The following is a 26,515-nucleotide window of genomic DNA, read 5'->3' as shown; positions in this document are numbered from 1 at the left end:
GCGTGATCCACCGATAGGTAGTGTGTGAGTGCTGATTTCCGGCTGCCACGCTGCACCTGCTGTATGCCAGCCCTGCGGGTCTCCTCTGCCCCGTTTACAGTTAGGTCTCATCAGCAGTGGGGCTCTGGGGCCGAGGGGAGGAGCAAGCTTGCGTTTGGTGTGGGGGTCGAGCCTGTGGCCTTTGCCATGAACGAGGCGTGGATTGGATCTGGGTCCAAGAGGTCCTCTTGAGTCGGCCCTGTTCTTGCCCCTACAGGCAGTATTTCACCCCGAGACTATCAGAACCCAGCCTCGGGCTGGGGAGGGAGGCAGTCAGGCTGTCCGCAGCCCCTTGGCCTTTCCCTGGGGGTGTCAGCATGCACTGTTGATGGGGTCACAGGACCTGGTTCCCGTGTAATTCACCAGATCCCGGAGCTTGGGCGCAGCCCCTCCCCCCCTGCACCTCTGATTCCTCATTTGTGAGATGGGCTCATGATAGGACCTACCTCAGAAACTCATTTCTAGGAAACCCTGCTTGACAGTTGGGTACAAAGCACTTGAAACACAGTGTCATGCAGTAAGTACTCCAGTGTTAGATGTTAGTATTCTTGCTGTTACTCTGTGTGTATCTGCCGTGCAGATGATTTTAGATCTTAGGGGTCCCTGTCACTTGTTAGGGAGAGTTCATGGTTCCCTTTGCCTTCCCCACACCCAGGCTCTGCACAGAATAGGGGGAGGCGGGGGAGGGCAGTTGAACAACTGAGTGCAGACACCGGGGTATTTGGGTCTAAAGTCCAGATTCTCAGTGCAGGCCTTCCGTGCTTCCTACGGCTTTGGGAAGGGAGATCTCCTCATGGGTGGTCCGTCATCGCCTGCCCAGGGGCTCAGCAGTCCGTGGGGCTCTGCGAGCTCCCGGCTGGGACTGTGCCCAGCTCCCTGCCTCTCAAACCTGACGCTCTTTCTCCGTCCACATCCCAGTACTGCTGCTTCCCAGTTGTCGCCTTCGGCTGCGGTGAGTAATGTCTCTAGCCTCGGTTTCCATGTCTGTGTAAGGGGCGGTGATGATGACGATGACGCCGCCTCGTCACCGGCCGTGAGGACTGAGCGGGGGCCTGGCACCCTCCCCGCCATGAGCTCCATGGCATCCACCACCCACGATGACCTTGGGCTCTCTGTTGCTCTCCCTCCGCCTTCCATAGGCAGCAGTTGGTTGACGAGTCTGTGCTTCCGCCTCTCCCTGGGAGGCCCCTGCTACGGAGGTGGGCATTTGGAAGACCCGCAGCAATGCGGATTCCTCAGGTCTGGGCCTGAGTGATTTTCTGGGCCGATTTGCATTTTCCCTTTAACACCTGAGCCGAGTCACCCCCGCATGTGGCCGGTTTACGTTGTCTGCCCTGCTGTGCAGATGATCTTACCTGGGGCAGTCAGTGCGTCCTGACTAAAGCAAGGGCTCTGTCGTGTCTGCACGGGAAGGAAGCTGTGGCTTCCTGGATCCGTCCACTGCCTTTGCAAGTGAGGAAACTGAGGCTCAGAAGGAACCTGGTCTTCCCAGGGTCATGCACAGCGGGAGGGGAGGCAGCATGAGACCAGGACCCGGTGCCAGCATGTGACCCCTCACCTGCCCCAAAGCACAGGGAGCCTTGGACGGCTGCGTGAGGAAAGGAGCTGAGGTAGGTTTTCAGCCCGGGCTTGAGCTAAAGAAACTGGTCTCCCTGGCGTCGCCTCATAACTGGGGGGGTCTAGGCACGAGTGCTTCATGCCGGTGAGCTTGGTGGGGGGGCGGCCTGCCATGCACTCCCCTCTGGAGCCCACGCCAGCTCCGTGCCATGGGAAGACCGGGCGGGAGCAGACCTGCATGTTGGCGGGACTCTGGTGGCACCTCTGCGGGAACTGAAAGCCCAGCTCCGTGGTTGTGCTGTGGGCTCTCCACTGAGCTGCGACACAGGCCTGGGCTCCGCTTCCGGACGGCTCGCTTACCAGCTCTGTGAGCCCAGGCAAACTCCTTAGCTTCTCTGTGCCTAACTGTGAAGCCGGAGAGGAGCCGAAGGGGCCTCAGAGGGAACAGCACCTGCCGATAAAATGTTCAGAGCCTCTTTTGTCAGTACACGCTTATCAAGCACCTGCTGGATGTCCGATACGGTCACCAGGCACCAGAGACATCACTGTCGTCACTGCACAAAAATAAAGGGGTGGGGAAGGTGGCAGAGTGGATAAGAGGGCCTCTTATTTGAGCATAAGGGACTGCGGGCGGAGATGGGGAGACACGGGCAGGGGTCATGCAGGTATCTGGAGGGAGGGCATCCAGACGGAAGCAGCAAGGGCAAAGGCTCAGAGACAGCAGCAGGCTTGGCGTGTTCCAGTAACGAGGAGTGGATTGGGTGGAGCCCACACGGTTCCCCAGGTGATGAGGGCAGGGGCAGACATGCGACCCAGGAAGATGGGAGGGGCCAGGGCATGGTGGCCTTGCTGCCGCAGTGAGGACATGGGGATATTCTAGAGGCAGGGCACTGGGTGGGGCAGGAAGTGCTCTGGCCCCTGGTGAGCAGCTCAGCTCGGTAGACGCTGGCGTGTCTGCCAAGAACCTGGCCTTGTGCTCAGCACTGAGGATGGAGACAGTGAGCAACCCGGTCCGTGTCCTGAGTTCCGTGTGGAGTGAAGGGAGGCTGCCGTACGCTTGGGTCTGCGCTCCCTGGTAGAAAGGTGGCGACCAGCTGTCCTGTGGGGGTGGGGAAGCACTTACGTTAGACACCAGAGGTTCAATGTGGGGGCGACAGCCTCTCCCTGGGCCTGTGGGACTGGAGCCCTGCCCAGGTGATGGGGCAGCTGACAGGCCCATGGCATCTGGGTGACGAAGGTCCTTTAGTGCCATGAGAGGGAACTTGAGGTTGATCTCATAGGCCCCCGGAGCCCCTGGAGGCTTCGGCCTGGGAAGCGGATAGGAGCAGAGCTTGAGGTGATTCCTCACACAGGACCCCGAAGCACCTTTGCCCAGTCACTGGGATGTTTATCCTGGAGGCGAGAGGGATTTTGGATCTGCCCTTGAAGTTCCATGGCCAGCCTGTTCTCACCCCACGGGACTCACAAATGGCACTCTGTGGGGTAGTAGCGTGACCTGGAGGTGAGGTGAGGGCTCCGCAGCCCACCGTCTAGGTTCAAATCCCAGCTTCGCCCTTAATCTCTGTGAGCCTTGCAAGCTGCTTCATCTCTCCATGCCCCTGTCTCCCCCGCTGTGAAGTGGGGTGGTATTTCCGGCCCCACTGTCCATGATAAGTGGATGATAATCAATATGATAATCAGTGTAAAGCTCTTGGAGTGGTGTGTGTGAGGTGGGGAGCATCAAAGTGTCCCCTCCCCCCTCCGAGTTCCCAAGCCACATGTGCACCTGTTCTCTCCGCCACACCTCAGTGACTCCTGGCCTTAACCTGGGACTCTCCCCACAGACTGGCTCAGCCCTGCTTCCCTCTGTTCCCCCCCTCTCTTCAGCTCCCTCAGCCCTGCTCTCTACCTCCCCCGGGACCTAACCCCTAGGCCTCCCTCCTGCCTCCATCTGTGGAAATCCCACTCACCTCCCCAGATCAAGGCCCAGAGTACCTTCTTCCCAAACCCTTTCCCACACTGGCCAGGCTGGGAGGAAGCGCCACCTTCCCCTAGAAGCCCTTCTCCTGTTCTGCCACCGTGTTTTGTTAATGATATGCCTGCCTATTGTCCACCACTGGGCCCGAGAGCCGGCACTGTGACTTATCAGTATCGTGGGCCCCCAGCACAGCACCGCACTCACCCCCAGCCTCCTGGAAACTTTAGAAGGACAGAGGGGTTCTATACTGTACCTCTAGGGCAGGCGTCATGGTGGCCTCTCTGGCATCTTCTCCCCGCAGGCCCCGGTGCAGCCTGATGCCCAGGGAGTGTGGCCAACGAAGGGAATCTCCTCTCTGGTGCCTGCCGTCTGCTGGGATGTTCGAATTGATGCATAAAGCATCTCTTGTGCTGTGGGCTGTCGGAGCAGGAGACTGGGACGTCCACAGGGTGACGCCTCTCTCCTGGATTGCTCTGTCCTTCCCCGTCCATCACTGACTACTTGCTTGGTAATTGGTGACAGGCTTGAGCTGCTGGCATGAGCAGTTATAATCAGCAGGACTTTGCTTCCGTTGTCCCTTCAAAGGGGCAATGACCCTGACTCCCGAATTTGTGGGTGTCTGTGGGAGCTGAGGGCACGGAATTCTCACCATGGACACCTTGGAGACACATTTCAGCCTTCCTCTCCCTGCCCTGCCCGAACCGTCCAGATAAAGCCTCTCCTTCCCCTCTTTCCTATACGTCTGGTGCATTCCAGCTGACAAGCACCCAGCAGAAGAGTGTGTGAGGTGAGACTTATTTGAACCAGCCTGGTGACTCGTGCAGCTGGTCAGCCCTGGTGTGACCCTGGGGACCACACCTCCTCCTGCTGCTGTGGCTGCTTGGAGCCCCTTCTCAGTGTAAAGATAAGAAGCACACTTTCCTAAGTTTACACCCTTATTATTTCCCTGAGTGAAACAAGTGAAGATGCTTTGTGCAGCTTCACTAAAAATATCCCGTCAGAAGCCGATACAGGGGCTCGGTCGCCTTCAGGAAGCTGTACTGGGGTCCTTCATACCCAAAAATTCATTGCTCTCAGTCGCCTCCGCGGAAAGTGTTGAAAGTGACAATCGCATGAATTTTCTCTCCTCGCTTCCCAATTAGTGATTGCATAACGGTCTCCCTGGAAACAAGGGCTCAGGCATCACACGCGTAAGAGCAGAGCTCCCGGACAGCCCACAAGCGGTGCCGGGTGCACTGTGGCCTGTCCCCATGTCCCAGGAAGGCGGGCCTGGGCCTTCGGCTTCCTTCAGCGACGTCCACACCTACGGCTGACCCATATGTGACGGGGGAAGGCAGGTGTCCAGTACCCCTGATACAACACAGTGACAGGGACCAGCCAGCTCGCACAGACTGGAGAGTCAGCGTGGTTCTTCTGTCTCATGGAAGGAGTAGCCGATTGTCACTCTCTTTCTTAGAAACACCCATGGCTCCAAGGGTAGAGTCCACATTCTCTAATGTGACCTCCCGGCCTGCCCCTGGTGGCTTCTCCACCCTGTTCCTGCATCCGGACTCCATCCTGCTGCAGCCCTCGGCACACCCTGGCTGTTCCCTGACGGGCACCGTTCTGTCCCTCTGCCTGAGAGCAGACAGATGCCCCATGGGCCCAGGAAGCAGGCTCAGGAGTTGTGAGCTTGTGGGTGCCGACTTCACCCTCTGCATCCGCCTCCTCTCTCTGGAGTGCCTGTCTCCGTGGGCCTCTGGGAAGTAAATGAAACAGTGCGGGAGTGTGCTCAGCTCGGGGCCTGTGGCAGAGCCGCTCCCCGGGGGAGTAGCAGCCACCAGGCTGCTCCACGTGCCCCACGGCACACCTGGCACACACCGTGCTCATGTGGGCACCGTGGCTTCACCGCGGTTTCATGATCATGGCGCCCTCTGCCTCCTCCAGCCGACTGGACACTTGGTGAAGTCAAGACCCTTTTTATCCACAGTGTCTGACTCGGGGGCCCTGAGGAGTATCTGCTGAACGAATGGATGAAACAAATAAGGGACCGGATCATTGATGGAGCAAACAAACGTCTCCCGCCCGCCAGCTTGTCTGAACTAGAACTTCCCCTCCCAGTTGGCAGCCTGGGCCACGCCCCTGGTGCCCCTTGCCTGGGAGACCACAGCGGCCTCCTCACTGGCCTCCCTGCCTCTGGATCTGCCCTCCTATCCTCTGGTCTCACCTTTGAAGGTGACTTCTCCCAGGCGCCTACCCACTCACCCCCCACCCCCCACTCCCCAGGCCAGTCTGTCTGCCTTCCTCCTGCCCAGCCCACACCCATCTCTCCCGGAGCACTTACAGCAGTGTATGTGTATGCCCACTTCTGGTCTCCTTCCCCACCAGCCTCGAAGCTTCTCGGAGGCAGGGACCCTGTGTGTGAACCATCACACATTGCTTCCAGGCACGCTGCCTTGGACAAAGGCTGGCACACAGCAGATTGCCAGGTGTGAATCCGCAGAATTAGCATGAGTACCTCTCCCAGCCTGTGGCGTGAATCTGGAACTCCATGGCTTCCGGCAGCAAGGTTAAGCTCTCATTCAGGGCGCACCCGGTGCAGAGGGTGTGGCCCTGGTGGCCCTCCTTCTTGCAGGTGGCTCTGCCACTCCCCCGTGTGGCCCCCGCACTCCCAGAGGAAGACCAGGGAGGGGGAAGGTTGCAGGGTGTGTGCCTTTTTGTGGCAAGGCCTGGACGTGGTCGCCTCGTGGCATCCGCCAGGCCTGGCCCGTGGTTCCCACCTCACCCAAAGGACACTGGGAATCTTGTCCTTGTTCCCAGGAGGAAGAAATGGGCAGGGTGAGCCAGTGCCCTGAGAGTTGGGCCTGGGAGCGAGTCTCGTAGCCAGAGGGTCCTCATGCTGGGCACCATGGGAGTCTCGTCAGTGTTCTCGAATTCTCCAGCCAGTGGCGCAGTGTCAGATCAGCTGACTCTGGAGTAGCTGCTTCTCGACAAGGCCTGAGCTGCTCGCTGCTCCTGATGGAACCAGACCACTAGTTTCCTTTATAAAATGCCTGACATTCCTAGATGGAAATAAAAACGGACTCTGGAAATGCAGTCTCCTTTGTCCACCTGCAGGCAGCTCCCAGGAAGGGTGGCCCTGGGGCATATGGCAGAGGAGGCGTGCAATGACCCAGGGGAGACAGTGCCAGAAGGTGGGGGGCCGGGGGCGGGAATTTGTTCTAGGAAATGTGGCTCATTGTGTTGTTGACAACGAGTCATTGTTTTTAAAGTTGCTGTTCTTGATGTGATGGTGTCCTTGTCATCTTGAGGCTCAAAATAAAATTAACCTTTTCTGGAGGGAAGGAAATACTCGCAGGAAGATGTCCCTGAGTGTTCTTTCCTGAGGTGAGGACTGACCCCCAGCACTACTGATGGCTCTAGACCAGAAGGGACTAGGCATTGTGAGGGGAGCCAGGGCCGTGTAGACAATAGCAGGGCCACGGTGGTGGCTCCAAGCCGCCCCCAGACAAGTCTGGTAGGTTCCCTCCATCTTCCACCTCTGCTCTATGCCATCCCTTCCCATGCTGCTGCCCCAGAAGCCCAACCAACAAACCAGGAAATCCATCCTGTCCCCTTAAGCTCTGGACCCTATCCTGTGGGGCAGGCTCCCCCAGGACAGCGATCTCCTCCTGGGTGGGCACCCCATGACCATGACGGGTAGGCGTGCCTTCTCTCTGCCCGAGGGCGCGTGGAGGCTAGCCCTCTTTCCTCCCTCGCACTCCCCCTCAGGGCTCTTCATCCTCTCTCCTTGGACTTGGAGGCAGCTTTCCAACCACTCTGCCTGGCGGCCTGCTTCTCCTGCCCTGAATTCATCCCCTATATTTATATGTTCTTGCAGCAAATGCTTATGGGGCCTCTTGTGATCTCCAGGCTGCGTTAGGCTCTGTGATACCAGGGGACCCAGACAGGTAATGTCCCTGCTTCCCTGGGATGTACAATCGATTAGGGAAGGTGGGGAAGGAAGAGGCACATGATGAGCCACGATTAAGGACTGTGAAGTAGAACAGGACAGCATTAGCTGGGGTATCCCGGAGGGCCTCTCAGTGGTGGGGGCGCAAGAACAGAGACCTAAATGTCAAGGTATTCCACGCCAAGGGAACAGCTCGGGAAAGGCCGAAAGGCACCAGGACCGCGCGCGTGTGTGTGTGTGTGTGTGTGTGTGTGTGTGTGTGTGTGAGAGAGAGAGAGAGAGAGAGAGAGAGAGAGAGAGAGTCAGTCAGTCACGGGGGAGTGTTAGGGGCTGACATGTTGACAGCGTTGGCTGGGTGCTGAGGGGAGGGAACAGGGACACATGAAGCTGGCTGGGCAGGGCGTGCTGGCGCCACATCGTGCAGGGCCCTGCGAGCCGTGCTACGGGTTTAGACACGCATGTTGAGGGCGGACAGAGTTCTTGGGGACCGTTGAAGAGTTCTGAGACAGGAGAGCATCCCAAGGGGGTTTTGAAAGCTCTTTCTGCCTAAGGCTGCCTGTAGCCAGTCTCCCCCAGAGCGGCCTTTCTAAACGCCTAGGAGATGGTGCGTCTCCCACATTCCCCCTCCTGGACGCTGGCTGCTTCCCATAGCCACCAGGCTGTGTGTGATCTACTCCGCTGCCACGAATCTCCTCTCCGTCAGACAGCCGAGCCCAGCTGGGGGGGCCGCCTTCTGCCATGCTGGCGAACCTTCCCACCATGTCCTTGGCATGTACTTCTCCCTCTCCTTGACACTTCTGTTCCCCACTTGAGGTCACCCACCCAGACCCCCTGACAATCATGTCTTTCCTCCAAGAGGTGCTGAAGCAGCATCTTCGGGCGTGCTTTCCCCTGACTGAAACCCTTGCCCTGAATGAAGCTTCCTTTGTGCTCCCCTGAGCACCTGTGGATTAGAGCCTCACGGTGCTTGCGCCCTGTCCGGACATTCACCACCTGCCTGTCATCACCCCATCCACACAGAAGCTCCTGGAAGATCGTCATCTGTTACAGCCTGCAGACGATGTCGATTAGGCTGTCCTGAATGAGGTGGGCCCACCTCGCCCCCATTTTATGGATGCAAAGCCTGAGGCTCCCACTGGTTTAGCCACCTGACAGTAGATGGCAATGTGGGTCGCCGTTCCTGCCTGAGGGACTGTCATCTGGTGTGGTCATCCTGCTGTACGGTCTCTTGGATTGTTTTCTTGGGGCCCATGGAGGCCAGGGGCCCAGGGGGAGCAGGCTGGCAGAGGCGGTGGGTCTGTGCTTCCAGCCAGGGAGGGCAGGAGTCTGGATTTTAGGCAGAAGTACCCTGCTGTTAATGTTCTTAGACCATAGAAGCCATTAGAAGCTTGTGTAAATTGTACGACCACCTTCACCAGTAGGTCAGAACCCAGATGACCCCCAAGCATGTGTTCAGAGAAGTGTTGCATCCAACCTACTGAGGAGTCGACGGCCGCCTCCTGGGGTGGCCCATAACCGCTTTTGCAAAAGAGTCTGCAACTTTTAGGGGTGGGCACCAGGCGTCATACGGAAGAATCACTGTGTTCTACTCCTGAAACCAGGACTACACTGTGTGGTAACTAACCTGAAGTTAAATTAATTCTGGAAGCAATAAGCATACTTGAAACCTCAAACATTTAAACCCAGACTACGTATGAAATAACACTAACAAACCATTCGTTTTGTTAGAGGTGTTAATGGTATTGGGGGTAGGAAATCGCACCAAGGCACCTAGTGGTGAAATGTCATGGTGACTATAATTTACTGTAAAATACCTTCGCCAAAAGCTAGCAGCAGTGAGGCAAACACGGAAAAGGTCCAAGACGTTATTAGATGAAGGGTCATGGGGATTTGTGGTGCCATTTGCTCTGCTTTATGGGATTTCCAGAATTTAAAAAAAAAAAAAGTAAAAATGAAAGGACATTCCTGGGAAACAGCAGTTTCCCATGAATTGTTCTGCTGGCTTCCGTGCCCCACTGAGCTCTCCCAAGTCATGAGCGAGGGGAGCAATGTCCCTGGCAGAGGTTGGCAGCCGGGCACTGTATGTGGCTTGAGCTCGAACTGACCCCTACGTGGAATTTCTGTGAACTGAATTCTGTCTTAGGGGAGCCCGCGGTTTGGAGGACCCATAGGTTTTCTTTCTGTAAATTGAAGAACGTCTTCTGGATTGGGGGTGGCTCTAACTGTGCTCGGCTTGTAGACCTGCCACCCTGCTCATCTGTCTCCCGATTCCAAGCCCTTGGGCATGCACTTGCCCACATGCCAAGTTCAGGTTGCTTCCGTGTGGGGTTTTCTCAGGGGCCGGCTGGCGCTTCAGGGACCGGCGCTCTGGAGCAATGAGTACTTGGAAGGATTAGGGAAAGGTGATCATCTTTCCTCACTGCTGGCCCTGGGACCGTGGTGAGAAGAGGCCCTGATACCAGGGAAAAAGGGCATTTTTGATCCCTGGGTAGCTTCCTCCCACCTTCATTTTGAGCATCCTGGCCTCCCTAGGGTCCTGTTGCCCAGCGCAGCCCCACAGGCAGAGTGGGGAGCCTTCTTCCATCTCCCCTTGTTGCTTTAGAGGGTAGTGAGTATCCCTGCTGCAAAAACGGGGAGACCTCTGGGGCTGATAGGCTCTCCGTGGTCCTTCTACAGCCTCAGGCGGGCCTGTGAGCTCCTCGTGCCACTTAGACCTCAGGCTTAATGAGCTCCATTCTGCGCCACGTGAACCCCCTTCCCCAGGAGGAGCGTCTAACTGCCTAGAGATGGGTTGAAACTCAGAAGCCATTGAGCAGCACGTGGCCGTCGGACCAGGAACACAGCACAAGTGGCTGCAGCTCGCGCCCGGGGACCAGCTGCCGCTCTCCCGGCCCCGCGCACCTCCCGCTGGGCCACGCGGGCCCTGGACTTGGGGCGGCCTTGGCACCCTTCGATGCTCTCCCCCTCTGGAGGCGGGTTGTGCTGAGGCAGCTCACAGGGGCGGCCCTGGGCAAGATCGCCTTGCTGTGACCTGGCAGGGACCCGGGGGCTTGCCGGCAGCAGCAGCTCAGGGACCCTTCCTCCCACCTGGTGCCCCGGGAGGGCTGCCAGATGGAATACAGGATGCCCGGTGGGATGGGAATTTCAGATAAACAGTAAATCATTTCTTAGTTCAAGTGTGTCCCAGATAGTGCACGGGAAGGTTTTATTGTGTGGCACATAGTTGAATGCTGAAGAATTATTGAATCATGAATTATTGAACATTGAGTTATGAATACTGAAAAATTATGCATTGTTTATCTGAAACTCAGACATCACCTGGCATCCTGTGTTTTCATTTGCTAAATCGGGCAGCACTAAAAGAGTCTCCCTGCTGTGCCCCGGTCCTTGGCAGGGCCTTGTGGGGACCCTTCTTTCGAGATCTGGGCACATACTGGGATCGGGTGCCTCTGAGCATGGCCTCATTCAGCAGACTGTTGGCTGAGCCCCTCTTTGAGGTGAGCTCTATGTTGCCACAGGGCAGGGGGCGGGCATGGGTGCCCTGCTCCATCCATGGGACCTTGTGCGCCATCCACCTGCACCCTCTCTAGGCCGCCACTTCCTCATTAGTCATGTGTGATTAGTCACATCTCTTCTCATGTTCTTGTGAGGATGGATGACCTCACTTCTCCCCCTGCCCTCTCTACCCTTCTCTTACTTACCTCACGTGCTTCTTTAGTCTAGAAAGAACATCACTTTCACAGAGAAAGAGCCTCCTGTCCCCCACACTGGCCAGGGCTTCTTTGTGATTGGCCAGGGCCCCCCACTGCAGATACCTATGAGCAGGACAGGCCACAGAGTCTCTGGGGCCCCTTGTTTCAGTATTGTTAAGGATTTCAGCCCTGGGACGGCAGATCATCACACAGTTCTAGTTCTGGTTTTTGGCAGGCAGGTCTGGGCAGCCAGCCCTGCCACCAAGGGCCAAGCAGACAGGAGGGTGGAGGGTCAGAGGACAGAGCCCCAGAGCACCGAGGGGGTGGAGACCACGCGGACCTGGGGCCCTGCGCCTGCCTCCCGAGCCGTGCTGCACAGCCTTGGCCTGGCATGGCCCTGTGCTGCCCTGTATCCTGGTTTTTCAAAGGAAGACGAAATTTATCAATACAATCTTTTTGTGTGTGTGTGCTTATTTGAGAGAGGAGAATGTGCACCTGCCATCAGGGGTGGGGCAGAGAGAGAGAATCCCAAGCAGGCATGTGTCAGCACAGAACCTGACGTGGGGCTTGATCTCACAAACCACGAGATCATGACCTGAGCTGAAATCAAGAATCTCATGCTAACCTGCTGAGCCACCCAAGTGCTCCATGAATAAAATCTTTCTTTAACAGTGGTGACTGATTCATATTTCAGAAAATTCCTATGATGATAAATCAAATGCTGTCTCAGAAAGCAGCTTGGACCTGTGTGGTGTCTGGACTTATATGTGTGTCCTACACTGGCCTGTGACCTTCACCAGCAACAGCAGTGACCGTTTGTGTTCATTGTTCGGTCCCCTGGACCCACATCCGTTCTTGGCACATTCTTGGCACCTCTGTAAATAACAGGCACGTTTGCTAAGACTTGATTCATTCATGGGAACACACTGCAGGTGGTCTCATGGCCTGCTGTCCCCCTCTTAGAAATAATATCATGAGCGGCTTCCCTGTTGATTCAACGTGATCGCACATGGATCACACACCATGTGAAGGCCACCATCACTCAAGTAGACTTCAGCTGTCTGGTTGGTGGTGCTGGATCGCTGTATCTCATTTTTCATTTTTCAAATGTTTTTATTTATTTTTGAGAGAGAGATAGAGACAGCATGAGCAGGGGAGGGTCAGAGAGAGAGGGAGACACAGAATCCGAAGCATCCTCCAGGCTCTGAGCTAGCTGTCAGCACAGAGCCCGACACAGAGCTTGAACCCACGAACCGTGAGATCATGCCCTGAGCCAAAGTCGGACGCTTAACCGACTGAGCCACCCAGGTGCCCGGAGGGCTGCTGTATCTTCTGTGGGTGGTTTTTGGAAGGGGAAGGAGTGCACACCCCTGAGCAGCCCCATGTGTCTGTTTTCTCAGGATGCCAAGTTTGTGGAAGAGCGGAGGAAGCAGCTCCAGAGCTACCTGCGCAGCGTCATGAACAAAGTCATCCAGGTGGCCCCTGAGTTCGCCACCAGCCCCAAGAAGGAGACCCTGGTGCAGCTGATGCCCTTCTTTGTGTAAGTACCGTTCCCCTGGGTGCTCTGCCCCACACCTCCTCTTCCCTCTCCCCCTGCCCCTCCTCCGAGGTGGCTAGCAAAGTGCCCAGGTGTTCCTGGAGGAGCCATGAGTGGAGGCGCTGCCCACTCTCGGCTCGTGGCACCGCCCACTCCTGAAAGGGCTTCCGGACAGCGGGTCAGCTGATGAACGCTGTTGAGCTGAGGTTTGCAAATAAATGCAGGCCTGTGTGGCTTTATACTTTGCGCCTTTCGATCAAAGGAGAGAGTGGTTTTCTCTGGGGCTCACAGAATGTTCTGGAACCAAATTAGCCTGTCACTGTTGCTTCAGTGAGTAGTGGACACAAGGGAAAATTCTCAGAGTCCCACTGCTACTGACCTAAGTAATAGCAATATGAAAATAGGTTTTAAGTGTGAACTAACTTAAAATCAGGTATAAATTTCTCATTCTTCTATCTCATAAAAGTGAACACGAATTGAAAGACATTTGTTGATGTGTCAGGCGTTTACCAAATTGTTACAGTTTAAAATTGTTTCCACAACGGATGTTGATATTATTCTAAAACTGAAGCTTTGCTCCCATTGGTATGGGGCACATGCCTGCCTTTGCCACGTGCTGCGCCCATGTGTCTGGTACTGTCTCCATGCCCCGTACTGTTCTCTGGTCACATTGCTGGGTTACATGTCTGTGCAGCACCTTGGGGCAAGTGGCCGTTGCTCGGTGTCACTTCTTGATTGCTGTTTGCTATACCTTAGAATTGGGCTGGAGATGATGGAGCAGTAGCTGTTTTTTTATAGAGCCTTCAGATGCTATAGAACGTAATTATATCATTTCTAGAATGTTAGCATCATATGGAAACTCAAGACGTAAAACCCGTGTGGCAAACCTGTGGATCCCCAAAAACGGGATTGGGACCTGTTGAGAAGCTCTGGTTGGGGCTGTGTGACATGCTGGGGTAAAATAGGAGTTTCTTTTCAGCGTAGCTCCCAAGAGCAATATGCTGAGGGTCTGGGGGTCTGTCCTCATTGACCGTGACGCTCTAACCTCAGACGGGCTTAGTCTGCTTGTGTCTGGGCGGGGGTGGGGTGCCTTGGGTCCCGCTTCCCAGCATTTGCAGCTTGAACTGCCAAACAGACCAACACTGGCCAGGCTGCCTCTCTTGCTTGTTTGCAGCTTGCTCACGTCACCCTAAGTTTTTCAGGGCTTTTGTAAGAAGACAAAATTTGTATTCTACCTTTTATTTTTTTCAAGTGTATATTTTTGAGAGAGAGTGCAGGTGGGGAGGAGGGGAAGAGAGAGGGGAACCGAGGATCCAAAGCAGGCTCCACACTGACAGCAGAGAGCCTGAGATGTGGGGCTCCAACTCCCAAACCACGAGATCATTACCTGAGCCAAAGTCGGACACTCAGCCAATGGAGCCACCTGCTGCCCCACAAGACAACTTTCTTTCCGACCGTACCCAGCGGAAAACCACATTTTACGTTCATTCCCTGGTGATGCTGGGGCTTAGCCTTGCTGTTCTGAAAGTGCCAAAATTGTTCGTGAGGGGAGGTCTCATTCTTTTCCAGGCAGCCCCCTGGTCTGTGATATGTGTTAGAAATTAACCTGTCTCTAAGTCCTGTGAGTTTGGACTAAGTTCCCTGGTGAAAATTGAGGTAGAGAGTCGGTCCCAAGACCCTAATGCCAACCCAGGCAGCCTGCCCCAGTCTGGGGAGAAGAGACTGCTCGCTCGCAAGCTGGCGTCCTTTCTGCCTGCCGCGGGCCACCCGGCATCTCTGATCGGCTGTTTACCAAACATCCGCCTGCGGGATTGTGGAAAGTATATGTTTCCTGAGCAGCTCCGTGTGCTGGGCGAGCTCAGCCGTGTGGCTGCCGTTCATCAGAGCTGAGGGAGAAACCTTTTGTGCCTAATTAGCACAGAGAGAATAAGGTTCAGCGTCCTGGGCTTAGAAAAATACAAAGAATTTCAATATGAGATTGTGGCGGGTGACACAATATTGACAACAGACTTGGAAGCAAACACTAGCCTAGACCTCGGTTGAAAGTATACCACTTTCTCCCTTTGGCTTTCCCCTGGGTCCAGATGATGCCGCCCAGCCCATCTCTGTCTTCTGTGAGTGAGGTAGGGATTCTGGGTTGGAGCCTGCAGACTGGTTCATTTCGGGGAGCTGGAAGATTCGTCCACTCTGGTAAGCCTCCGCGCAGTGACCTCCTGTGCGTACGTGCCTGCCGAAAACCATGTGCCTGGCGTTCAGCTCAAATCTCACCCTAAGAAAGTTCTGATTTAAAAAAAAATCTGTCTCAGTTAAGGAAATAAACCCTATAAAGTATTATTATTCTTATAAATCTTGACAGATTTCCTGTGTTCTTTCAAATGCTGACTCAGGATTCTAAAAGCCCCTTTTAGTTACCGAACAAAAGTAGACTTGTACTAAGGACGGTGCCTCTGGTCCCCTGGCATTTGCTGAACACTGACTGTAGGCCCTTGCTCAGGAGTTCCCCAACTTGACCTCATCTTCCCAGTCTTCCCTGAGAACCTATTGGGTGGAACCCTATCAACCTGCCAATAAAATGGCAATTTCCCAAGGTTCCAGTCAGAACTGTTGAGGAGAGAGAGGCCCAGAGAGGTTACCTGCTGACCTCGTGGTTACCCAGCCAACCCATGGGGAGCCCCGGGTGTTTGGTGCCCTATCCCATGTTTTGGGGCAAATCTGCAGCCTGTGGATTGAGCCTGCCACGCCCACCCCCCACCCCACCCCCCACCCCCGGTCTGTTTTATTTGACCAGTCCAGCGGAGTTGTGTTATTTGTTTATTTTAACTGAAGTGTTGCCAACCTCAAAACAGCCCTGTCAAATAAGGCATCAGGCTTCTCTGGAAAAATGAGAATCGGTCCTCTCCTGAACTGAACGTTTGTGTGCGGAAGCCCTAACCCTAACGTGACAGTGTCTGGAAGTGGGGCTTTGGGGAGGTCATGAGGTTGACGGGAAGTTATAAGGACGACATGATGGGACTGTTGCCCTTATGAGAAGAGGAAGAGGCCTGGAGTTCGCCCGCTCGCTCTGCTGTGTGAGGACACTGTGAAAGGCAGCCATCGACAAGCCAGGAAGAGAGCCTTTGCCCGGAACCAAATCTGCCAGCCCTTTGGCCCTTAGCCTCCAGAACTGTGAGAAGTCAGTGTCTGCTGCTTGAGTGAGCCACGCAGTCAGCGGGTGGGATTTTGTCCCTGCGGCAGGGCAGACGCGTACGCCCCTGGGACCCCCAGCCACGCTTGGAGGTAGAGGAGCAGTGCTGCCTGCCCTCGCCAAGACCCCCTCCCTGTGGTCTCCTGACCCTGAGCCGAGCCTGCCCGCCCTTCCTGTTAGCGTCCACAGCCTTCCTCCTACGCTCGCTTGCCTTACCTGCCAGGCCCCCGGCAGGCGCTTGAAGTTTGCAGTCCTGCCTCTTACTCACATGGGCCAGATGGGACCAGACCCTGCCATACCCACGACGCGTTCAGCTCGCACCCGGCTCCCGTGCACGTTCTGAGTTGCTCACTGCCGAGCTTCCTCAAGGTGGTCCCACTCCAATTTGGGGTGGGGGAGAGGCGGAGGGCAGGGGACTCAAACCTGGTGGGTAGAATTTGCTCGCTACTCTTCATAAATCTTCCTTAACACCTTTAGGCTTGTGCGCCCTGGAGTCCAGTATCCAACGGGACCCGCTTTTACACGCACTTTTCCACTCTGTTTTTTTCTCTCTCGGGTGTCTGTATCTTGCTGTGTTCTGCAAGGGACTTCCTGACTTCCAAGTAATCTGCCTTCTGCTCAGATGTGGGGGTTGAATCGGCCGGTTGAATCTGTTCTCCACATCTGCCTGCCTCCCGCCGCCATCCTCGCCACCGCCAATAGCTGGCTGAATCAGAGGGCAGGGCGGGAGGAAGCAGACTGTTTCTTTTTCCACATGTCAGATGGGGACCGGAGTCTGCCCCCCCCAGCCCAGGATGGAGAGCAGGTGCCCCCTCCAGCCCCGTGTTGTTTGTACCCTCCCGGTGTTGCAGGGAACGGTGGGCACCAAGACGTGCCGCGTGGCAGGTGTTAGCAGGCTCTGCGGGGACGTCAGGTGCTCTTCTGCAAGTGCGTTAACGAGGGAGGCTTGGATTGCAAGAATTCTTCTGTGCAACTGGACCGCAGATCGATGAAGGCTCGCGTGATCTGTTGTGCTGTCATTTAGCGCATTATTAAAATGTTTTCTGCAGAGTAATTCATCCTTGGGACGTACATCACGGTCTGCTGTTCGTGAAGGGGAGGGAAAAAGTTACGGGGGCGGCGGCTGGAGTAATGTAGGCCACGGCACAAATTCTCGACTGAATTTTCAGCAGAAAGCACTCCCCTCACCACCCCCATCTGCTGCCGCACTTAGGTCTAACGCTTGGGGGATGTATTTTCTGCTGGAATAGGAACTGCCATTTCTCCCAGTGAGCAGTGCCCGGGGCTGAGGTGCCCCAGGCCATGTGCCACAGAGGAATCGCCTGAGGGCCATGCTGAGACCTTTTGCTCTGCAAGTTCCAGCTGATGGAAATTACTCAGCTCCTTCCTAGGGCCTTGTAACTCGCACTGCTTCCCTGGACTAGGCTGAACCTTCCAGGCTCCAGGTCCTCCTCATGGTCCAGGGGCCACGGAGGAGTGCACACCCGCTGTGAGAAATCTCAAATATGTGGCCTGACGTGGGAGAAGGGCTAGGTGTGGACAGTGTTTAAAATACGAGGGTGAGGGACTTTTGATGGGACAGCTGTGCCCCAAACCGGCCCCTTTCCGACCACCCCGTCCTGCCGCGTTGATTTACATCAGCTGCCAGGCCCTCAAAGGCAGAGGAGTTTGAGGCCCCTGTTGGCCAAACAGAAAGGGTGGGGAGTTTGGAGTCTCTGAGGGTCCCCAGCTCCACCACTGAGGAGGAGGGTGACCTCGGGCAAGGCTTTGGCCTCTGTGCGTCTTGGGTCATAAAGTGCGAAACGGGAGGAACAGCACCAGGACCACCCATCTGCTGGGGTGTTGAGTGAGCGCACATGAGAGCCCAGCACTGTGGCTCCCCTGAGATGGCTGCTCGTGAGAGCTCGTGAGGAGCAGGCGAGAATCCCTATAAACACCCCCGGACGTTTCTGTACGTCTCTTCATCCAACCCTCTATCTATCCATCCCTGTAAGTGAAAAATGGGAGGCCCAGAAAAGGTAAATGATTTGCCCAAGGTCATTCTGAATTTTTCCCCCTTCCCCTACCGGGGATCGCCCCCTCTAGACTGTGACTCGGGGCCTGCCCTGGGGAAAGGGCAGAACGAGCTCTGGGGCAGGGTTCTCCCCACAGGGAAGCGCCCCCCATTCCTTGGAAGCTCGCTGCCGGAGGCTCCTCCCCGGGGGGCCCACTGCCCTGCTGCCTGGAGAGACTGAGTATAAAATGCCACCAAATCACCTCCAGCCAAGCCCGCCTATTTCTTCTCCTCCTCCTCCCCCTCCCCCTCCTCCCCTTCCCCCCTTAACGTTTATTTTGAAGGGGAGGGAGGAAAAGGGTGGGAAGAGAGAGACTCCCAACGCAGGGCTCAGTCCTACAAACTTGAGATCATGATTTGAGCAGAAATCAAGGGTCAGATGCTCAGCCAGCGAAGGCCCCCGGGCGCCCCCACCAGGCTGTTTCTGATTGTCCTCTAGGTCTGAGGGCTCCAGCCCCAGGACACGGGAGCGAGTCCCTCTGTTTGCAAGTGACAAGGACAACAGCCAGCCGCTCTTCTCAGCCCTTCTCACGTATTCAGATAGCCTTGGGTCCCCAGGCTTCCTGCCACTCAGTAATCAGGGTGTGCCTCTGCCGTCTCTTCCTGTTTGGGGAGTAGGGAGAGGTCAGGTCCCCAGAGGAGGGACAAGAAGGAGAAGGAAGGGGTGGCACAGTGCCGGAAAACGTGGGGGCCTCTGGCGCACGTTCAGGACAGAAACCCTGCTGAGCGGACACACGGAAAGGCCCCCTCCAAGGAGCCTGCGTTCAGCAAACGTCTTTTCCATCCAGTCGCTGTTTGTGGAGCACCTACTGAGTACTCAGCACTGGGTTTATAGCAGAGAGCAAAACAGAAGATTAAAAAAAATAAATAAATAAAAAACGCTCTGCTTTTGTGGAGTAGGGGAGTGGAAAAATAGACAAACACGTACACTGCCAAATAATAAGGTCTTTGAAGAAACTTCATGCAGAGTCAGGCTAGAGAGTCACACAGTGGTGTTTTCCATCAGATGGTCAACAAAGATCTCATAAATTTCTGGGAAAAGGATGTGCAGTGAGAGGCAACAGTGAGTGCAGAGGCCCTGGGGCAGGAGCAAGTTCACTGTGTCAGATATGGGGCCTTGAAATCCATAACGATGACTTTGGGTTTAATGCTTAGTGAGTTGAGAAGCCCCTGAAGGGTGTGGAGCGAGGCTGTGATAATGACCTGGTCGGTCTGGTCAGAACTGGACTCTGGCTATGGGATAGAGAATGAGACTGGACAGGGGCAGGTGGGAAGACTTTTGTCGGGTCTGCGCAGGAGGAGGTGGCCTCTTGGCCGAGGCGGTGAGAAGGGCAGGTGAGCAGTGCCTGGACCCCGTTGTCTGAGGACCGGCTGTACGGGTCGGGTGTGAGAGACCTTGACGACGCACCCCGCATCCTTCCAGGCCAGGCGGAGGCAGAGATGCCCCACATCTGCTCACTGGAGACGGTCTCGGTATTCAGGTCAACAGACATGACTGAGCGCCCACTGTGTACAGGCCTCTGTTGGCAGAGGTATTAAACTGATGCCTGAGACATGGACCTGGCATCCGGGGCCAACACATGCATGGGGCATGATGGGATAAGGCCACGTGTCTCCCATTCATTCAGCAGGAGTTTCAGAGTGCCTTGTTACGTGTCACACCGCCTGGCTCGTATCCCAGCTCTGACGTGGACGGGCCACGTGGTCTTAAGCACATCGCTGAAGCTCTCCCAGGCCTCAGTGTGTTCGTCTGAACAATGGAGGTTTTTGTAGCATCCACCTCGTAGGAGGCCATGCGGGTTCCATGAGCGCTTGTATGTCAAGCTCGTTGAACAGCCCTTCACACGTAGTAAGCACGTATGTGTGCCACTATTTTTACCAGCAGAAAGGAAGCACGGGGGAAGAAGAGTCTGGGGAACAGACGTTTTGGAGGAAGTGATAAACCTATGGTATTAGAAAAAAAAAAAAAAAAAACAGAACGAGAGGAGATTAAGAAGTAAACATCACTCGCTGAGCGTTGTGCCCTGCCCCCTGCAATCACGGGAGGGGCGGGGGGGTTATGTAATATTGTAGCAATTGTTGATGCTTATGTAAGTCAAAGCCAGATTCTACAGCATGTCTGTAGTTGGCCTTTTTACTGTAACAAAGCCAGCTCGTTCCTCGATTCCATTGTTCTACTGGAGCATTTAAGAAATTTCCAGATTTTTCTCCCTCAAACAGTGTTGGCAGGAATGGTGCAGTAGATCCGCCTTTTGGCAGATAGGTCTGGGGTCTTTAGAAGCGAGTCTGGCTCAGAGGGAAGGTGCACTTAAAAATTTTAACAGAGATCACTAAACCCTCCCCTCTTAGGCCAATTTGATATGCAGAATTTTGATGGGCATCAAAGGGGGACATGGGAACTTTGTGTGCAGTTCTTGAGGGAGTTCTGTTCTGGTGTCTGGAAGGGTTGCCCGTGCATGCCTTTGGGCTCAGGGCTGTGTTTTAGGAGGAGCACACTGGCAGCTGGGGGAGAGGGGAGTGGTGGGGGTTGGCGGGTGCTTTCACGGTAACCCAGAGAAACGGTGGCCCTGAACCGGATGGGGCCAAGTGTTTGAGGCTAAATGTCTGGGCAAATGTGGTCAAGGGGACAGACGAGAAGCTGGTTTGGGAGCAGACAAGGTGAAAACAAGGCACTGGGTTTAGAAAGTGGCCTCCAGGGTCCTAAACGTGAATTGGGAAGCAGGTAAAGAGGGATGGGTGTCTCCGAGAATTGCATGTTCTGAGCTTTGCATCAGCCGGAAATGCCTTCCTGGTGTTTCTCAGGAAATGGACCTCTTCATGTCTCAAGAAAAACCTATCAAGAAATTGGGGGAAAGTATTGCATTTCTCATACGGAAATTAAAGGGCAGCAATCAACATTCATGGCTTGAAGGAATCCACACTGGGGAGGCAGAAGGCAAAGCAGGAAGACACGACACACGGGTGTGGTTAAAGGTGACCTTTCCCAGAACCAGGGCAGGAACTCAGGAGAGAAACGGTCACGATCTAATCGGTCACTCTCTCTTTCAGCTGCCACCGCGTCTGAAGCGCATGTTCATGGTTCTGTCTGTTGCAAACAATGAGTCATTCTTGCAAATAAAATAAATCCGAATCACCTTATGTACATAGCATACTTGATGTGAATGGTATTCCCAGAAATAAGTTTTGGAAGTGCAGTTAAGTCCTTACACTGGTGATTTCGACCCACAATTCCATGTGATGCTGTCGCCTTGGGGGAGATCTGTGTGCCCCGCTGGTATGGGAACAGTCCCCTGTCGTGCATGCTGGTGTCATCCAGTGTTCAGGGGCTCTCTCAGGGCTGCAGTTCTTTGCAAATACCAGCACACTTCTTGTTTTTCATATCAGTGGTAAATCTTTTTAGCTCTCCAGAGTAATAAACGGTGCGGACAATGTGGGGAATGTTTGAAGAGTAAGTTCTGATTTGGGCATTTGCCAAGAATGTCCAGGGTCCCTGCTTCCTGGCTCTTTTGAACCCCAGAGTCCTCTCTTGCAGGAATTGAGAAATACTCCTTGCTTGGGATGCAGTCTCCTAATACAGGCTTGGCACCGGTAGCCGCAGAGGTGGGGAAAGAAAAAAGGAGGGGAGAGGAGGTGCAGGCTGAGGAAGGAAGCCCGGCCAGGGCTGGAGAAAGCCGGGTCAGGGTCCCCAGGGCAGGGTGTCTCCCAAAGCAGCTTCCCTCTGCTGCGAGAGCTGCAAAATTAGTGCCACGTTCCCGAGCAGTCAGAATAGCAAGCTGGCCGCCGCCTCTACTGCCAAGTTGGCTGAGGCCCCACAAAGCAGGTGGCGCAGCACAACTGTGGTGGCATCCCTGTCACCCTCGTCGGGGAAAGCGCTGCAGAGGAGGAGGCATCCGGGGCAGCAGAGGGGAGGCGGCCGGCCCCAGCCTGCCTGTCCCGCCTCCGGAGGCTCGTGAATGTCCTGCGGTGCACGGGAACAGCCCCTCGCAACAGTTTTCCGACCCACGGGCATCAGTAGTCCCGGCCCCGAGAACTCCGATCCTGCTCAAGAAGCTGGTCTGTCGCAGACTCTCATAGAACCGGCTGCAAACCTCTGGGGCCCCAGGGCCAAGAAGAAACCAGGTGTGAGGCCAGGAGCTCTTCTGACAGTAGGTGCTCGCATCTCCCCCTGGAAGTTGGCGTTTCCATGCCCTGCTGACCCGCGAGGAAGTAGAAACGCCCGCAGTGAAGGGGCCTGGCCGTGGACTTGCAGCTGGGAAGTGGGGGGGGGGGGGGGGGGGGGGGGGGGGGGGGGGGGGGGGGGGGGGGGGGGGGGGGGGCTGAGATCACATGGCTCTGCAGCCTCTATGTCACCATTGTGTCCAAACGAAGCCTGTAACAGAGTGTTCCTAAATACCTTCATGGTCGGTCATATCCAAGCTGCCGGTTGTAGGTCCAAGTGTCCCTGGGAAGGAAAGCCTGGGCTCTGTCACACCTGCCTGTGACCAACCCACCTCTCCTCTGCAGAGTGTCCGATATATGGGGCTCACGTCCCCGACTTTAAACCTGCTCTGCCATGGCTTCTCAGTGTACACATCTAGTTAGTACAGGGCCGCTGGTTGGTGGCACCCAAGCTCCTACCCATCTCCCCCTACTTGGGGTTAACTCCCAAAGTAGATGTTGCAGAGAGGCCTGGAGATGGGCCAAGAAGGGTGAAAGCACGAAGGAGGGGCTTTGAGTCAGGCGAGAGAAGTGGCTGTAGCTCCCTGCCCACGCACGTGCTCTGGCCATCCCTTCCTCCCTGTCTGCTCATGGGCCGTGGCCCCTTCCTGGCCTTCGTGACTCTCATACGCCCAGGATGTTCCCTTGGGACTGGAAAGGAGAGCTCCGTCCACCTTCGGCCCCAGGAATGCCGTCCTTTGAGCGCTCGATCAGCTGGCTTGGCCAGCGTCACTCGGAGGGTAAAGCACGTCATGGGCTGCTGAGTGAAAACACAATTCCTTGTTTTTGTTTCATTTTACACATGAGAAGTTGCTGTGACAGAGTTGTGGATGCTTTCCTCACCAGCTTGTTCTGGGAAGGCAGGTTGAGAAATCACTCACGCGCAGGGAACAAGTCATTCTGTCGGTGTTTGGGACGCGGCTCCTTTTGTGACTTGGACATCGAAGGGAATGAGTAGAGTGGCATCACCATTAAGAGAAAGGCCTGCAAGTCCCACAGGCTTGGGTTTTGAGGCCAGGCCATTTACCAGCCTGGTGATCTTGAATTAGACCTTTTAAGGACTCTGTGCCTCGATTTCCCCATCTGTAAAAGGGGGCTGGTAATAGGCCCTCCTCCCTCAAAAGCCTGATTGAGAGGTGTGACAAGACCCTGCGCCAGTACCGAACAGCAGGTGCACAGTAGGTCCTGGGCTGTGGCCGCAGGGGTTACCAGGCCTGCCCTAGCTGTTGGTAGGTACACACGTTCATGGAGGATTTGGGGGGGACCGGAGTCTCCATGCCGTCTCCCCACCGCTGTTACTCTCTTTCTTTCCAAATATCAGTCCAGTTGATCTGGGAAGCTGAGGCTCGGCGATCTCCTCAACATGAAGATGGTCTCTCTGTGGGCAAGCCCTCAATTGCTGAATCCGGGCTGCAGAGTCGCAGGCTCCCCCAAAACAGCGGACCATTTCTCCCCAGGAAACGGTCCCGTCTGAAGGGTGGTCAGATTTCCCTGTGGCGGATACGCCGAGGTCCTGCTTTGAATCTCTCACGGGTGTGCAGTAGCAGCGCGGTGCCTAACTGAGAGAGCCGGGCCTTGGATGAGTGAGACGCGGGTTCAGATGTCAGCTGTACTACCAGGCTTGGGGCCTTGAGCTCTCTGTGCCTCAGTGTCCCCATCTGTAAAAACGGGGCCAGTAGCCCAGGCCTCGCGGGTTTGGCAAGAGGACCAAATGTGGTGTCACCAAGTAGGAGCTTCTCCGAGGGGACTTTCTTCTGCTGTGGCCACATTTCACGCAGTCCTTTGTTCAGAGCCCGTCTCCGTTCTCAGACCGGTTTGAGTTGGCAGCTTGGACAGTATTACAGTTGCTTGCCCTACTTCCTCCCTCTTATTTTTAAACATCGGAGCATCTGAAAATTCAGTCTGGAGCGAGGGAAGCAGATGAGGTTATTTTGGGCACAATAACCCCCGTCCTATTTTGGGGTGAGTAAAGAAATGACAGTAATAAAAGTTCTCCGATACCGAGGAGGTGAGGCTGCCGCGCACAGGAAGTTGGTGGCTCTCTGCCAACCAAGTGGCCCGGTGCCACACGGTGTGATCCATCTGCTGTCACTTCCTGCTCAGTGGCACTTCTGCCCAGGAGGCCAGCCGGTCGTGGCCTCGTCTGCCTCCAGGTCTGGGGATCGGCTGTCTGCTGGCCCGGGGTGGCCTCGACGGAATAATGTGGCAGCCAGGGCCCTCGGGCTGGCCTGGGTCTGCATGGCAGAGTGAGAGCGGGAGAAGCCCAGCCCCTGCGGCACTTTCCAAGCTCTGCGTCACATTTGCTAACGTCCCTCTTGGTGCCCGTGTTTCCCCAGGTGGAGACAGGAGTCAGGGCGGGGGGGAGGGGCCTGCGGAGGCGCAGGGCAAAGGACCAGGCAGGGAGTGGTGGATGATTGGGGCTAATTTTGCACCTGCCACAGACAAGTCACTTGTTTTAGGAAGGGGACGGGAGTGTGGGAGATGGGGTGGAGGGTGGAGGGTGGGGTGTGAGACTAGGGTGAGCAAGGTCTCATGAAGGGAGAAGGAGGCCGGGGATTACCTCCCCAGCAGCGGGGCTCACTCCACTGTGCTCCCGGAAGGGCCACGCGAGGGCCTTTAATGTACTGACCAGAGTCCTGCTTGCCTTGACTTGGCCAAAAAAACAATAATGCTAATAGTTTGTCTTAATTATCACAGTAAAAGGAGCTTTTTTGTTTGGAGTTGAGGTCTGTGAATTTGAATGCACTTATAGTCAATTGAGTATCCACACCATCACACTCAGGACACAGAATGGTCGTGTCACACCCCCCGGAATGCTCCCTCATGGTGTCCCTTTACGGTCACCCGCTCTCCCCAGCCCTAAGCCCGGGCAGCCGCCGGTCTGTTCCCCATCACTGTGGTTTGCTGTCTTGTCGTCCTCCCCATGGAATGCACACCCAGTAAGCTCTGGAGACTGGCTGCTTTCACCCATCACCATCTCCGGTCCTTTGAAATGCACGCGAGTTGGGTGCACCGGGGGTTCGGTGCTCTGAGTGCCAAGGAGCGTTCCCTTGTTCAGAGAGGCCACAGCTGAGCCGTTCACAAGGCGCAGTGTTGTTCTGGTTGTTGACCGTTTTGAGCTAATATTCATGTGCTTTTTCTTGTGGACTAAAATTCTCATTTCTTTCGGGTAATAGCTAAGGGTGGGGTGGCTGGGTCATGTTGTAAGTGTACGAAAACGGCCAGCCCGTGTTCCCGAGTGGCTGAGGGCTTCCAGTGCCCCGCACCCGCCCCAGCACTGGCTCCCATCAGGGTATTATTGTAGCCATCCTAACGGGTGTGGAGATGCTACCAGGTCCCTAACTGTTAACGACACTGAGCATCTTCTCATGTGCTTATTTTTCTTCAATGTCTTTTCTTTGGGAAAGGTCTATTCAAGTCTTGTCCCCATTTTTAATGTTTGTTTATTTTTGAGAGAGAGAGAGACAGAGAGTGAGCCCAGGAGGGGCAGAGAGAGAGGGAGACAGAATCCAAAGCAGGTTCCAGGCTCTGAGCTGTCAGCACAGAGCCCAGTGTGGGGTTTGAACCCATGAACTGTGAGATCATGACCTGAGCTGAAGTTGGACACACAACCGACTGAGCCACCCAGCCACCCCCAAGTCTTGTCCCCATTTTTTAAAATTAGGTGGGTTTTTTTCCCTCTTGTGTTTTGATGGTTCTTATATATCTTCTATGTAAATACTTTGTCAGATAGGTAATTTCCACATATTTTCTCCAGTCGGTAGCTTCTCTTTTCTTATTTCTTAACAGTGTCGTCTTTGTAACAAGACTTCCTTGTTTGATGAAATCCAGACCTGTTTTTCAAATATTATTTTTTTAATGCTTTTTTATTTATTTCTGAGAGAGACGGAGAGAGAGACAGCGTGAGCAGGGGAGGGTCAGAGGGAGAGGGAGACACAGAATCTGAAGTAGCCTCCAGGCTCTGAGCTGTCAGCACAGAGCCCGATGTGGGGCTCATACCCATGAACTGTGAGATCATGACCTGAGCCGAAGTTGGATACTTAACCGACTGAGCCACCCAAGTGCCCCAAGACCTCAGTTTTTCGATTATGCTTTTGGTGTCATGTCTGAGCACTCTTTGCCTAAACAAGGGTCACAAAGATTTTTCTCTCAGGTTTCCTTCTAAAAGTTTTATAATATGACGCTTAGATCTGTGATTGCTTTTGAGTTAACTTCTGCGTAAGATGTGAGGAGGTGGTCAGGCTGACATACTCCCCATGACCACTCCTGGGCCCAGACCCAAGCAGAGGGGAACAGAGAGGAAAAGGACCATGCTCTTCTTCTTTTCTTTTTTTAATGTTTTGTTTATTTTTGATAGAGAGAGACACA

General features: G+C 55.0%; 1 protein-coding gene across 3 annotated transcripts in view; it reads left to right on the top strand.

Moving 5' to 3' along the window:
- Positions 1 to 26,515, top strand: part of SNX29 (sorting nexin 29) — a 497,164-nt gene that overhangs the window by 430,548 nt on the left and 40,101 nt on the right. For 2 of the 3 annotated variants that reach the window (XM_039233571.1, XM_039233573.1), the window contains one exon: positions 12,577 to 12,716. In XM_039233571.1, the coding sequence (XP_039089502.1) occupies positions 12,577 to 12,716 (140 nt within the window). Of the gene's footprint in view, positions 1 to 12,576; positions 12,717 to 16,748; positions 16,891 to 26,515 lie in introns of those variants that run through there. The other variant, XM_039233572.1, reaches the window with a different exon arrangement.

This window comes from Hyaena hyaena, unplaced genomic scaffold (assembly GCF_003009895.1).
Source record: "Hyaena hyaena isolate Hyena2069 unplaced genomic scaffold, ASM300989v1 scaffold_76, whole genome shotgun sequence".
In the NCBI taxonomy this organism is placed as follows: Eukaryota; Metazoa; Chordata; class Mammalia; order Carnivora; family Hyaenidae; genus Hyaena; species Hyaena hyaena.
The sequence above is the reverse complement of the archived record's forward strand: the minus strand, read 5'-3'. Positions and strand labels throughout refer to the sequence as shown.